General features: G+C 43.4%; 1 protein-coding gene across 1 annotated transcript; it reads left to right on the plus strand.

Moving 5' to 3' along the window:
- Positions 1 to 6,253: 6,253 nt before the first annotated feature.
- LOC103641497 (probable galactinol--sucrose galactosyltransferase 1) lies at positions 6,254 to 9,983 on the plus strand. The gene is made up of 13 exons (NM_001327847.1): positions 6,254 to 6,548; positions 6,662 to 6,894; positions 7,004 to 7,094; positions 7,209 to 7,257; positions 7,348 to 7,439; positions 7,532 to 7,639; positions 7,741 to 7,875; positions 7,983 to 8,393; positions 8,482 to 8,623; positions 8,722 to 8,789; positions 8,863 to 8,997; positions 9,089 to 9,306; positions 9,494 to 9,983. Exons 1-13 carry the CDS (start codon positions 6,358 to 6,360, stop codon positions 9,649 to 9,651), a joined length of 2,031 nt encoding a protein of 676 aa, NP_001314776.1. The 5' UTR covers positions 6,254 to 6,357; the 3' UTR covers positions 9,652 to 9,983.
- Positions 9,984 to 16,131: the final 6,148 nt, after the last annotated feature.

Raw genomic sequence — 16,131 nt, forward strand, 5'->3', positions numbered from 1 at the left:
AGACAGAAGCAATTCCTCTGGCGCCCGAAAAAGCGCATATGTCGCCACGACTGTTCAGAATCTCTTCGAAGGCTTCTGCTTCGTGGCTAATCCACTCCAGCGGACCTTCGGGATTGCCTCGAGAGAAATTCTCTTCGCTGGAAAAGGCGCCTACGCTGGCGAAGCTGGATTTAATTTTATTCACGCATTCTACAGATTTGACATAGCATTTCCTCTAAGATGTGCGAAGCTCCTTAACTTTTGATTCCAATTTGCTGACCATAAAATCACTAAGTTCTCGTTTCGTTTCCTCAAGCGCGCGCTCCTCTTTAGCTCTAGCCAGCTGTTTCTGAAGATCTTTAATCTCGCGTTTTTGAGCTTCGGCCTGGGCCTTTGAAGCAGCTTCGTCTTTTTTCACTTTATCTACCAGTGTAAGCAGAATTTTATCTTTTTCCAAAGCTTCGTTTCTCAGTCTGATAACTTCGGAGCGTAAATTATTAAACGCAATTTCATAGCTTTCATCTTCGGCGCTCTTTTGGGCTCTTAGTGCGTTGCTTAGGATCAGGCCCTATACGAAAAAGAATTCATATAAGAAAAAAGGAATGAGTTGCGTAAAAATAAGGGGGTTTTTCAAGTGTTTAATTCCTATACCTTCAGGCTGTTGTACGCAAGACTGTCTGCGAGATCTTCTTTCGTCATGGCGCTTAATCCAGATTCAAGCTTCGGGAAACCAATACTTCTGGCCATTTCTCGGCAGACAGATAGCTCTTTGTTGTCAGGCAGGCAGTATAAGAAGTCATCTTCATTCGTCCCATTGAATATTACTGCCCCCTTCGGATATTTTAGTTCCTTTGCATAATGGATGGCTTCATGAGTTTCTTCTTCAGATAGCTTCTTCCCCGAAGCATGTCGTATCATGTAATCACGCATGCTGGCAGGTGCTTCGGGGATGGCGGTGTCAGTTTCTTCAACTAATACTGGTTCTGGAATTTTTATTGCTTCGGCTTCAAAAGGTTGCTCCTTGTAGGGCTCTGAAGGCCCAGCTTCAGCTTCAGCTTGTTGAGCCGAAGCTTCAGTAGAAGCTTCAGCAACTTCAACACTCTTTTTTGGAATTGTGCTTGAAGACTTAATTGTCTCCAAGACGTCTAGTACATTTACCATTCTTTTCCTTTTTGGGGTCACTGATGGCCCCTTTTGGTTTTTTGCTGTCTCAATATTTACTGCAGGACTCAAAACTTCTAATGTTTTTTCCTTAGTCGGCTTTTTCGCTTCTTCCATTTTTTCTGTGGATGGTGCTTCGGCCATCTCTGCAGTTTCTGGCAGCAAGGTTGGCTGTTCAGCTTCGGTGGCCGAAGAAGCTTCTCCGGTGAACTCAGGCACCGAAGCTGGTTCAATATAACGCGGCCGATGCGTAAGAACCTTTATCTTTTTCCTTTTCGGTTCTGGCTCGCTAGGAGCAGCTGCAGCTTCTTCTTTTGCAGAGATTGTGTTTTTTCTCTTCTGCCTTCGAATGGGATAGCAGTAATCAGGGTAGACAAACCCAATGGCATCAAATACCCGATTCAGTCTCTTCTTTTTTCGGCCTCCGAAGGCTGCTGACATTGCATTATCTTCAGCCTTCGAGTAGGTCCCGAGTAGCTCATCACTTAAATTGTCAATGCTTTTCAACCACTCATCATCTGGCTCAATAAATTTATCTCCAAATTTGAAGGTGTACTTCAGTCTCACAAGCCCACCTTCGTCGGCCTCTTTTATGGTTTCTTGTGGCATTTCCCATTTCTCAGCAAGCGGCCACACCCTGAAGGCGATATGTTCTTGTACTAAGTCCCTTGTTCCTATAAAAGAACAGACAACGCCGAAGGCTCTTTGGCACTCTTCGGCGGCTTCGTTCATTTCAACCTTCGGCCTCCGAAGGCCGAAGCTTTGCCAAATAGGACGCATAATTATACCTTTGATGTCTTCTCGTGCTGATAAGTCATTCTTCACATAAAACCATTCTGTCATCCAATCCCCGGGCCATCTCTTCCGAAAGGTTGGTACGGGACAGCTTGCCCCGGACCGAGAAACGAAGCTGTAGCAGCCAAAGTTGTTATGGTACTGTTCTTTGCCCCAAGGCTTTGTTTCATATAATAATTCATGAACATTACAGAAGCTTCTTGCGTCAGGCTTCAGACCTTGGCTCCTCGCGGCCCACACGAAGATGTTTAACCTTATAATTGCCTCGGGAGTAAGTTGATGAAGATAGACTTCGAAGATTTTCAACACCTCCACGACGAAGCTGCTCAAGGGGAATCGCAATCCAGCTTTCAAAAAGCTTCGGTACACCACAACTTCATTTTCTTCAGGGTGTGGACAAGTTTTTTCCCCTTCGTCCGCCCTCACAATGGACAGATCCCGGAAATACCTTCCTCTCATATTAACAAGATGATTCTCTTTGATAGTTGATTTACCATAAACTGAATGGCTTGGTCGCCAGGGGCGATCTTCGGAGTCTTCGCCACTACTGTCTATATCATAACTTTCACTGTCACCAGTATCTTCAGACAACCCCTCCAGAATTTCCTTGGTAATCTTTTCTGTGTTGGACTTCGACATCGCTATAAGAAACCCTAGGTTCTTCTCTTCATCAAGACTCAGCTTCATCTCAGCAGCAGCCTTCTTAGCAGCTTCAGACATCTTCGGAAGCGCTAAAAAACTATTTTTAAAAGCCGAAGCTTCAAAGCTAAAAGATCAGCAAATCTTAGTGCGCAGGAGCTAAAAATTTTAGTGGGCCGAAGCAGAGGGCAAGTGTGCGTACCAAATCAGTTCGCGATGTGATCTTATTTATACGCCTAGGGCGTTGAAAATTGAAAGGCCCCGCTTGTCAGTAGATGTTGCTATTCTAGCAAAGGGAAGGTGTTTTTTCGGACCTTCGGCTCAAGGCCTTCGTCCATATCGCAATCTGAATTTATTATTTACAAATTAATATTGCGAGGGGCTACTGTTGGGGGCCTTCGTCCTCCGAAGGTCCTCAAAAACATGATTTGACAATGTTTTCCGAGTGGATTATGTGAACAGGTATTTTCGGATCCAGAATTATGAATATGGAGCACGGCCAGGACGAAGCCTGAACCAGACGAAGGTCGAGTGTAGCCGAAGCTGTGCGCAGGGAAGCTTCGGCGCGATGGCAGAAGGGGGAACCGACTTAAAGATGAAAAGACTTCGGGGGCCTCGACAGATTTCCATAAGCCGTTAACAAATGTAATGGACATGGATGTAATTTTACGTGGGCTGCGTCCCGCGTCTATAAATAGATGAACAGTACTCCCATACTGTTCACGCTGACTTGGCATTTGCTTTTGCGTCACGCTTGTACTTTCTACCTTCTCTCAGGACCGAAGGTACATTTGTAATTTAAAATCATTTCTATTTTTCCATGTTAATAAAATAGAAATGATTCTGCGATGATGCTTATATTATATTTCATGCTTTATATAAGTCCTTCGTCATTATCTGTTATGTTTGCGAAGGTATTTCTCTTATGACCTTCGTCCCAGACTCATTATTTCCCGAAGGGGACATAATGCTTCGAGGGACGAAGGACTTTAACACTTAACACTTTTTATGTTGCCTTGTTCTTAACTCTTAGCATTTGAGAACAAGTCTCCAACACCATTATTGGGATGAAATGAAAAGTTATGGACAATTCTGTTGGTCATGTTTTTCCCATAAGATGGATACTTGATGAGTATCATTGGGAATGAGATTTTAAGTCCCTCTTATCTTAAAATCTGATCTAAATTGGCTAAATTCTTTGAATTGTTTCCCAAAGAACGAGGGTGGTCCATTATAGAGATTGTATGGACATTGAAGGCTTTATATGGTTCTTTGGTGCATCTATATGATGACTTGAAGTGTGTCCTTTAGACAACACCTGACCATTAAGTAATAATGTCTCAAGCTTGAGCACATTAGCCTCCACACTAATGAATTTACCAAATGAGCTTACAATGATGATTGTTTGTCTTGGTATTCAAAATGATATCCATATTGGATATGACGAGTCTGTGATAGATTCGAAAATTTCAGATCATTAATGACCATCAGTAATGAATTGTCATTTCCAACTAGTTATGGTTGGAGTTAGGAAGTTTTGCACACTCTTGACTTGTGATTAACTGCATGTACAAGTTCCCCTATGGTTTTTAGTACGTGGGAATCCATGAAAGATTTCCCATGCGTACATTGGGTATGTTCCCAATCTCACCACCGCAGCGTACATATATGGGCACACAGAAAGCTAGGGATCTATGTGAGAATTCATTCTCCGTCGATCATTAAGTTTTAGAATCTCTTCATGAGAATCTATTTACGACCCGTACACTTGCTTGAATCATGAGCTTTTCCAGGCATTAGGGGGAGATTTCAAGTACCAAAAAGAATGCCAGGAAATTATAATGAATGCAGTGAATCATAGTTATTTGATTCTTTCGGATCATGAGATGTGCTATTGTATATCGCAAAAACATCCGGTCGGATATTGCTTAGCAATATTTTGCTAGTTAATAGCACATGAGATCACGTTATATTCTCTATGAGTACTCGTGATATGGTTACAGTTGGATATATTGATCTTGGATATCTATAGAAGATCCCTAGGTACAAGATCAATGACATACTTCTAGTAAGTTGGACCTACTGTTTGATAAATGTCAATCAACAGAGATTAATGGTCACTTACACACAGAATGATATACTACATACTGAGGATATGTGGTGGTCATGATTTTACTATCACTGACCTTATTATCTATGAAGATAATATTACTTTGTGTCGTTTAGATGAAAAACAAGTTACAAACTAAGTCTCTACCTTACTCCACATTTTAAATGTGTTTGAGAGCAGGTATGGGATGACTTGGTGATTTGTAGAGATCAGGAGGAATTTCCCTTTTGATCGGAAGAACTTGTCTATACATCATGTTGTACTCTTTTCTTTGCATGAGTTTTTCCCTGTTTGGGTTTCTCATTCAATGTTTTTAACGAGGCAACATCAACATAAGGCCTATGTCGTATCATCCATTTTTCCCGTAGAGGTTTTCGAGGATAATACATTATGACATAGCTATTGTTCTTTGGGCTAAAGGTCCATGGAAGAATAATAACGTACCATGATTCGATTGAATCATCGACCATTATCTATGAAGATAATTCAGCTTGTGTTGTTCAAATGGAAACATGAAAATGGAAATATTAACATCTTGCAAACAAAGTCGTGTGATAATCTTGATGCTCTATTCACAAAATCTCTACCATATTACACGTTTCAGAAATGTGTTGAGGGAATTGGTATGAGAAGACTTAAGTGCTTGCAAGGATTAGGGGAGTAATTCTCTATGATATTTGACCTGTTTTGTGCCATCATATTACACTCTTTTCTTTGTATGAGTTTTGCCTTGTTAAGGTTTTCTCATCCAAAGTTTTTAACGAGGTAATATCAACTAAGTTATATGTTTTATCATTGATTTTTTCCCACAGGGATTTTTATGCATGATGATTACAAGTATATTTTCCTTTTGGAGTTCAAGTGAGATTATCTCATTATCCAAAGATATTGTATACTCTTTATTTTTCCCACAGGATTTTTGAGGAGATAATATATTGGAAGGCAACTTGCAGATGATCAAATGGATTTGGATTGATCAAAGGGGAGTGTTACAAAATATTATATTTATGATTAATCCAAGGGTTACGACAGATAATTCCTAAGGGACACACTCCTTGGAAACGCACACCTTTATATGTATATAAACATAATCTCTGCTGTAATAAAGGAATTGTTGACATTCTCTCCCGTCTTGTTTTCGTTATTCTCTAATAGTTGTTGCGCGTGTGGGGAGATATGCAACTGCGTGAAGGGGATGAGGAGGGAGCACACGAGTGGTCTATACTATTGATTTAATAAATAGTAGACACTCTGAAAGAAAAACAATTAGATTCCCACTTGCGTCGCTGTCACACTGCGGACCCAACCCAACGAGCCCTGTGGAGTCAGCCACTCAGCCTGCAACGAGGGCGGAGGCGGACGCCTCAGGATCTATGCCAACGACCATTTCCAAGCTGACGTGGCAGGACGTGTCAGCATCGTCCGACGCGGATCGCATGTGGCGGTGATGATACCGGTTCCGGATCCTACGACCAATAACTGCCACGAGTCTTCCGCCGCCTGCAAGTCCGAGCGGCAGGCTATATATAAGCAGGGGCCAGGGAGAGGAGCGTCGCCGGCCGGACCACCCGAGCCAGAAGCGCGTCGCCAGCTGATAACTAACCCAACCCAACCCAAATAAGCTCGATCCTGCTCTCTGCCGACGCGGCCGGATTCGAATCCGAGGACGATCGATGACGGTGGGCGCCGGCATCGCCGTCCAGGACGGCAGCCTCCTGGCGCTGGGCGCCAAGGTCCTGCGGGAGGTGCGCGGCAACGTGCTCGTGACGCCGGCCGCCGGCGGGGGCCTAACCAACGGCGCGTTCCTCGGCGTCCGGTCCGCGCCCGCCGCCAGCCGCAGCATCTTCCCCGTCGGGAAGCTCCGGTACGTATGTGCCGTGAGGGCAATCCAGATTTACTTCCCTCCCTTGCAATGCTAATTCCACATGTTCCTATCGCTTCCCTTGCAATGCCATCTGACGGACGCTGCTGCTGCAGGGACCAGCGGTTCGTGTGCACGTTCCGGTTCAAGATGTGGTGGATGACGCAGAGGATGGGCTCCGCAGGCCGCGACATCCCCTCCGAGACGCAGTTCCTGCTCGTGGAAGTGTCCGGCGGCGGCGAGCAGCCCGCCGTCGTGTACACCGTCTTCCTCCCCGTGCTGGAGGGCTCATTCCGTGCCGTTCTTCAGGGGAACGCCGACGACGAGCTGGAGATCTGCCTGGAGAGCGGTAAGCAGCATAAGAATATCTTCTCTGGCCTAGCAAATGTGTATTGTATTGTATTGTATTGTATTGTATTGTATTTTATTGTATTGTATTGTCTCTTTCCCTGATTCAGGCGACCCGGACGTGGAATCTTTCCAAGGCTCCCATCTGGTCTTCGTTGGCGCCGGATCGGACCCGTTCGAGGTCATCACAAGTTCAGTCAAGTAAGCCGATGCCATCTCTTGCTTACGATGCACCTTCTTGTTTTTACCGTTGCCAGTTTGCCGACTACGATTAATCTCCTCGCTCACGAAACGGCACCGATCAACTCGCTGCAGGGCTGTCGAGAGGCACTTGCAGACGTTCTCTCACAGGGAGAAGAAAAAGGTAGCGAGATTGGCATCTGCTTATTAGATCTGGGTCGCTGTCTGTCTGTCTGTCAGTGTCACAGGATTCTGTGCTTTCAACTTGCTGCAGATGCCAGACATTCTGAACTGGTTTGGCTGGTGCACGTGGGACGCGTTCTACACCAATGTCACCGCCCAGGGAGTGAAGCAAGGATTGCAGAGGTACGTAACGTAACGTAACATCTCGAAAGTTTTCATCTTTTGCCAAACCTATAGATAATACCAATCTATGTATGTTCTTGTGTTTTTCCCAGCTTGGAGAAAGGCGGGGTTTCTCCTAGGTTCGTCATAATCGACGACGGATGGCAGTCCGTCGCCATGGACCCTGTGGGAATCGCTTGCCTATCTGACAACTCAGCCAAGTAAGCAAGCAGTCGGGGGGACATGGTTTGGTTTTCTGTCCAAAATCCAGAGAGTCGGCTCGGATTCTGAACTTCCTCTGTTGTTATGTGCCTTGTGTTAGCTTCGCAAACAGGCTGACTCACATCAGGGAGAACCACAAGTTTCAGAAAAATGGCAGGGAGGGTCACAGGGAAGATGACCCAGCGAAGGGCCTAGCACACGTCGTCAATGAGATTAAGGGGAAGCATCAGCTCAAGTAAGTCTGCCAACAACAACATTGATCTGTTCTTATTCATTCATTACAGATTATCTGGAAATTCATCTCTATGACATCTTGTATATATACAAAAAAAAAACCCTCAGGTATGTGTACGTATGGCATGCCATCACCGGATACTGGGGCGGAGTGAGGCCGGGTGCAGCTGGAATGGAGCACTACGGATCAAAGATGCAGCGGCCCGTGCCATCGCCGGGGGTTCAGAAGAACGAGCGCTGCGAAGCCCTGGACAGCATGACGGCCAACGGGCTGGGCCTCGTGAACCTTGACAGGGCGTTCAGTTTCTACGACGAGCTCCACTCGTACCTCGCGTCTGCCGGGATCGACGGGGTGAAGGTGGACGTGCAGAACGTCCTCGAGACGCTGGGCGCCGGCCATGGCGGGAGGGTGATGCTGGCGAGGAAGTACCAGCAGGCTCTGGAAGCGTCCGTCGCCAGGAACTTCCCCGACAATGGCATCATATCGTGCATGAGCCACAGCACGGACAACTTGTACAGGTAACAACGATTGCTTGTGCTGAGCTGAGATGTCCGGTCGTGGCTATTCCATTCATTCGCAAATCGCAATGCTCTTGCTTCTCTGCAGCTCGAAACGGAGCGCGGTGATTAGAGCCTCTGACGATTTCTGGCCGAGAGACCCTGCTTCCCATACCATACACGTCGCGTCCGTCGCTTATAACACCGTCTTTCTTGGGGAGTTCATGCAGCCAGACTGGGACATGTTCCATGTGAGCATCATCTCTCATCCCTGATTCCTTCAATTCAATTAATCCCATGCTCGCTTGATGCTACGACGAATGATGCCCACACTCTCTTGTTTCCACAGAGTGTTCATCCCATGGCTGAGTACCATGCTGCGGCTCGAGCGGTTGGTGGCTGTGCCATATATGTCAGGTAAACAAACTATAAAAACATTGACGAGTGATTTACATGGCATTACTAACTTAGACGTTCATATATTCTGCAGCGACAAGCCTGGGAGCCATGACTTCAATCTGCTCAAGAAGCTCGTGCTTCCCGACGGATCGATCCTGCGCGCAAAGCTCCCCGGGAGGCCAACCAGAGACTGCCTCTTCTCTGACCCCGCAAGGGACGGCAAAAGGTTAGATTTGCAGCTCTCTACGATGGCTGGTCTGTTCTTGTTCACTAAAAGCCGTCTGCTAGCTGAATCCCGTTTGATGCTCTTTTCACAGCGTTCTCAAGATATGGAACCTGAACGAACACTCCGGCGTCGTTGGCGCCTTCAACTGCCAAGGCGCCGGCTGGTGCCGGGTAGCCAAGAAGAACCTCATCCATGACCAGCAGCCCGGAACGGTGAGCGGCGTCATCCGGGCGCAGGACGTGGAGCACCTTGCAAGGGTGGCTGATCACGGCTGGAACGGCGACGTGGTCGTGTACTCGCACGTGGGAGGTAAACATCACCTTTTTTTTTGCTGGTCCTGATGAACAGTCAGATCATTGTCAAGCTAGGAGACATCAGTCGCGTTCTCGTGACCTTTTTTCTGTTTCATCTTGTTAACAACGGACAACGAACCATATCTGGCAGCAGATTAGTGACAAGCAACCCCTTGTTGTGTTGTGTGCGTGTGTGTTTTCAGGGGAGGTGGTGTACCTGCCGAAGAACGCCTTGCTGCCTGTGACGTTGAGATCGCGCGAGTACGAGGTGTTCACCGTCGTCCCTCTCAAGCACCTGCCAAACGGTGCCTCTTTGCGGCGATCGGCCTTCTCGGCATGTTCAACTCCGGTGGCGCGATGAGGGAGCTGAGATTCGGTGGTGAGGATGCCGACGTCGAGCTCAAAGTGCGGGGCTCGGGCACGGTCGGAGCTTATTCCTCGACGAAGCCAACGTGTGTCGCCGTCGATTCTAAGGCGGTTGGTTTCTCCTACGATGGCACCTGTGGCCTCATCAGCTTCGAGCTCGGCATCCCCGACCAAGAAATGTACTTGTGGACGGTTACAGTAGGGTACTGAAGTTACAATTGAGAATTGAGATAGATTTTCTAATGCGTCAGAGAACGCCGGTGGTGTAGGTATTCTGATTTATCCAGTGTTGTACTTTCTACTGTTAGTTATATATATTCTGTACACATCCCGGGATTTTATGACAAATCTAGATAAGGGGCGGTCCTTAGATTTTAGGAGCCTAGAATGAAATTTTAAATGAAATTTTAAATAGAAGCCCTTGTTAATATTGTATATTGATTTTACCAATAAAAATCAAATGTGATCAATTAAAAATCACAACCTTGATAAGTTTTTTATGCTCCCGCGAGTGTGTTGAAAGATGTCTTCCGTCACCGTCTTAGCTGACATGGTGCTTTTAGTTTGAGAGGTCACTTTATTCTAGACTAGCAAAGTATCCATATATTGTTATGATTTTTATTTGTACTTAAGTATTGAATATAAAAAACAAAGGCAAGTGTATTGTATTGGCTAAGTGGATGTGAATATAGGTGTAGAGCCAACAACCATTGTTCAATTCTCATTTATACATAATTTTAATATTTTTTACTATTTAAATGTGGGCCACGAAGTACAACGACGGTGGAAACCGTGAAATCAGAAAAACTAGTGCTTTAATCACTTCTTTCTAGATAAGTTGATTTATCATGGGTTTGTCATATAAATTTGATAGAATGGCTATATTTCTTATGCTAGTAATTATTATTATTAGCTTGTAAAGAATAAGGTAGCAGCGGATCAATCCGTTTAATTCACTAAGCAAACTAATAATAATAATAAGTAAAAAGTTAATATAGACATATAGTACTCGTTCTTCAAACCATACACATAAATATAGCAATTTTACATTATTAATGTTATTTATGTGTATCAGATGGATCCCTACGGCCTAAGGGCCCCCGGATCTGTCACACCATCCGAACCCCCTCCCCTTCAGGTCTGACACTGATCTAGTGTATCATGGATAATTTTTACATATATGATGATTTAGTATATAGAAACCCGTGTTACGAACTTTATTATATAAATAAAATATATTTATAAAAATAACTAAATGAAAGAAACTAAACAATGACGGCGACAATCTTGATAACGAGCCACATGTTGATCGGAGCGACGACAACCCAAAACTCTTCATAGTAGTCTTCATCTTGTGTCCTTGTTCTGGTAGTGATGTGGTTCATGTATTCTGTGCATAGATACGTGATTCATAAATGAAAGCATAGATACATGATTCATCATCCCACTTTTGTGATGTGGTTCATGCATTCTGTGCATTATATCCCTACAATATACTACTCTTTAAATATCTCTCACTATTTCATTACAGCATTCACTCCCACCGAAATACTCATATGCATGATATTATATACATGGTAGTTCATGTCTTTCCCCACCCACTGGAATACTCTGTCTGCATCGAAATACTCCTATATAAAATGTCAATTCATATTGCAACCACCACTTTTATAGATTGATAAGATATTGGAGGCAAACAAATCATGTTGATGTGGTTCATGTATTCTGTGCATAGATACGTGATTCATAAATGAAAGCATAGATACATGATTCATCATCCCACTTTTGTGATGTGGTTCATGCATTCTGTGCATTATATCCCTACAATATACTACTCTTTAAATATCTCTCACTATTTCATTACAGCATTCACTCCACCGAAATACTCTTATATGCATGATATTATATATATGGTAGTTCATGTTTTTCCCCACCCACTGGAATACTTAGTCTGCACCGAAATACTCTTATATGCAATGTCAATCCATATTGCAACCACCAGTTTTATAGTTTGATAAGATATTGGAGGCAAACAAATCATGTTGTCGTAAAAAATAGGATGTTAATCAATTGTTCATATGTAAGAAACGACAAGATGTCATTCCTATTATGATCGTTTGTAACCCGGGGTCACCCCATGTGAGAAGTAAGTTAACCTCCATATCATCACGATAGTGTATTGTAACCCACTGGGGATTCCACCTCTGCTTCTCTAACTTCGACGTCGATCGTAATCACCAATTAGTTAAGTCTGAATTTCCTCAGGGTCGCACACGCATGACATCACCTCCGCGGACTTCGTGGTCAAGATCGATCGCTATCGTGCTGTCATTGATTAGTGATTTGTAAATTCTAAATTTAAAATATGTTATATATACAGTGAAGTAAAGTTTAATTTATTTTTATCTTTATATACAACGTGTTTGGCATTTACATGTAAAATTTTGAATAATTTAATCACCCCTATTATTGAGAATAAAGTTTTGTTTATGTTCTATTTTCTATCATGATACCCATGTGAGAAATATTTTTCCCAACCCCGTCAGGTGCACTCACGGTGCGCCGCCATAGCCCTGACCGCCTACGACAGAAAACTGTCATAAGTAAAACGCTGCTTGTGCATGGCTGCTTTTTCCACTGCTGCAAGGACGCTCTCGTAGGATCTAATATTAGGGTTTCTGTCATAGGATCTGATAAAATAAATTCACGAGCGTGAAAAGCTAATAGAATTAGATGAAATAGATGGAGATAAAATAAACTCACGAGAGCCTTATGAAATTTCTTATGGAACATATGTTCCAGTCGTTCGATATTCTTTTCACAGTGTTCTCAAGATATGGAACCTGAACGAACACTCAGGCATCGTTGGCGCCTTCAACTGTCAAGGCACTGGTTGGTGCCGGGTAGCCAAGAAGTACCTCATCCACGACCACCAGCCCAGAACGGTGAGCGGCGTCATCTCGGCGTAGGACGTGAAGCACCTTGCAAGGGTGGCTGATCACGGCTAGAATGGCGACGTGGTCGTGTATTCGCACGTGGGAGGTAAACCATCATCTTTTTTTATGAACAGTCAGATCATTGTCAAGCTAGGGGACATCAGTCTCGTTCTCGTGACCCCTTTTCTGTTTCATGTTTTTAACAACGGACAACGAACTGTACCTGTCAGCACATCAGTGACAAGCAACCCCTTATTGTGTTGTGTGCGTGTGTGTTTTCAGGGGAGGTGGTGTACCTGCCGAAGAACACCTTGCTGCCTGTGACGCTGAGATCGCGCGAGTATGAGGTGTTCACCGTCGTCCCTCTCAAGCACCTGCCAAATGGTGTCTCCTTTGCGGAGATCGGCCTTCTCGGCATGTTCAACTCCAGTGGCGCGGTGAGGGAGCTGAGATTCAGTGGTGAGGATGCCGACGTCGAGCTCAGAGTGCGGGGCTCGGGCACGGTCGGAGCTTATTCCTCAACCAAGCCAAGGTGTGTCGCCGTCAACTCCAAGGCGGTTGGTTTCTCCTACGATGGCACATGTGGCCTCATCAGCTTCGAGCTCGACATCCCCGACCAAGAAATGTACTTGTGGACGGTTACAGTAGGGTATTGAAGTTAGAACTGAGAATTGAGATAGATTTTCTAATGCGTCAGAGAACGCCGGTGGTGTAGGTATTCTGATTTATTCAGTGATGTACTTTCTACTGTTAGTTATATATATTCTATACACATGGGGAAGTTACGACAAATCTAGATAGAGGCCCAGAACGAAATTTTAAATAGAAGGCCTTGTTAATATTATATATTGATTTTACCAATAAAAACCGAATGTGATCAATTGAGAATCACAACCTTGATAAGTTCTTTATGCTCCCGCGAGTGTGTTGCAAGACGTCTTTTGTCACCGTCTTAGCTGACGTGGTGTTTTTAGTTTGAGAAGTCATTTTATTCTAGACTAGCAAAGTGTTTATACATTGTTATGATTTTTGTTTATACTTAAGTGTTGAATATAAAACACAAAGACAAGTGTGTTGTATTGGCTAAGTGGATGTGAATATGCTTTTAGAGCCAACAACTATTGTTCAATTCTCATTTATGCATAATTTTAGTATTTTTTACTATTTAAATGTGGGGAAGTACAAAGTGGAAAGCATGAAATCGGGAAAAGTAGTTCTTTAATCACTTCATTCTAGATAAGTTTATTTATCATGTGTTTGTCATATAAATTTGATAGAATGACTATATTTCTTATGCTAGTAATTATTACTATTAGCTTGTAAAGAATGAGGTAACAACGGATCAACCCGTTCAATTCACTGATCAAACTAAAAATAATAATAAGTAAAAGGTTAATGTAGACATATAGTACTTGTTCGTCTAGCCATACACATAAATATAGCAATTTTACATTATTAAATGTTATTTATGTGTATAAGATGGATCCCTTCTCAGGACCGAACTGGTCCAGATGTATATCATATGTGTGTCATGGTTATTTTTTACGCATACGATGACTTAGTATATAGAAACTCGTGTTATGAACTTTATTATATTAATAAAATATCTTTATAAAAATAAATAAATGAAAGAAACTAAAACGATGACAATCTTGATAACGAGTCACAGACAGGTTGATCGGAGCGATGACAACTCAAAACTCTTCATAGTAGTCTTCATCTTGTGTCCTTGTTATGGGCAGTGATGTGGTTCATGTATTCTGTGCATAGATACTGATTCATAAATGAAAACATATATACATGATCCATCATTCCACTTCTGTGATGTTGTTCATGCATTTTATCACTCACTATTTCATTACAACATTCACTCCCACCGAACTACTCTTATATGCATGATATTATATGCACGATAGTTCATGTTTTTCCCCTTCCACTGGAATACGCTATCTGTACCGAAATACTCTCATATGCAATGACAATCCATATTGCAACCACCAGTTTTATAGTTTGATAAGATATTGGAGGAAAAAAATCATGTTGTCGTAAAAAATATGATGATAGTCAATTGTTTGTATGTAAGAAACGACAAGATGTTGTTTCTACTATGATCGTTTGTAGGTCGGGGTCACCCCCTGTGATGAGTAAGGTAACCTCCACATCATCATGGGTGTCTACTGTCACCCACTCGGTGATTCCACCTCTAACTTTTCTATCTTCGACGTCAGTCGTGATCACCAATTAGTTAAGTCTGAATTTCCTCGGGGTCACGACTTCGACTACCCCTCCGCGGACTGTGTGGACAAGATCGGTCATTGTCGTGCTGGCATTGATTAGTGATTTGTGAATTCTAAATCTAAAATACGTTATATATATAGTAAAATAAAGTTTAATTTATTTTAAACTTTTATATACAATGTGTTTGGCATTTAGATGTAGACTTTTGAATAATTTAATCACCCTATCATTGAAAATAAAGTTTTGTTTATGTTCTATTTTCTATCATGATACCCATGTGAGAAGTATTTTTTCCCAACCCCGCCAGGTGCACTCACGGTGCGCCACCGTGGCCCTGGCTGCCTACGGCGGAAAGCCGCCACCAGGAAAACGCTGCATGTGCATGACTGTTTTTTCCATCGCTGCAAGGACACTCTCGTAGGATCTAATATTAGGGTTTCTGTCGTAGGATCTGATAAAATAAATTCACGAGCGTGAAAAGCCAATAGAATTAGATGAAGTAGATGAAGATAAAATAAACTCATGAGAGCCTTATGAAATATCTTATGAAACAGATGGAAAAAATATCTTATGAAAAATCTCATTGAATGACCAAATATCATAAGGGCTCGTTTGCTTCTTTTGATTTTGAAGAATTGGAATCTAATTAATGGAGTAGTATACTTTTTAAGGACGGATCTTTTTCAACCCTTTCCCTCTCTCCACCGATCACTCAAGATCGGCGAGCTCTTCTTCTTCTCGAGGATCACTTAAGACCCCGCAAGGACCACCACACTCTTTGGTGTCTCTTGCTAGCTTTTACAAGCCTCCAAAACTTTGGAGGAAGTTCAATGGGAGTCAAAACTCCACGCACAAATGAACACAAAGATGTAGCACACACTATCTCTCAATGAATCTCACAAGGCACTAATGCTAAACACAAATGAGTAGCTCTCTTTTGCTTTCTCTCTCTTTTGTGGCACTTGTGTTGGTTGTAGTGGTCTAAATCTTGTGTATAGGATGGATCAATGAATATATGTGGTTGGGAGGGCTTGAGTATGTCAACTAGATGACTTGGAATGTTGCTTGGGCTCCCTCACACTGAAGTGGCCGGTTGGGGTGGTATTTATAGCCACCAACCAAAATCTAGCCGTTGGTGAAGTCTGCTGGCGAAGGGCGCACCGGACAGTGTCCGGTGCGCCGCCATGTCATCCTGTCGTTGGGGCTTGGAGCTGGTCGACCGTAGGAGGCTTTGTGTGTTTTCAGGGGAGGTGGTGTACCTGCCAAAGAACGCCTTGCTGCCTGTGACACTGAGATCGCGC

This window comes from Zea mays, chromosome 1, assembly GCF_902167145.1.
Source record: "Zea mays cultivar B73 chromosome 1, Zm-B73-REFERENCE-NAM-5.0, whole genome shotgun sequence".
Taxonomy (NCBI): Eukaryota; Viridiplantae; Streptophyta; class Magnoliopsida; order Poales; family Poaceae; genus Zea; species Zea mays.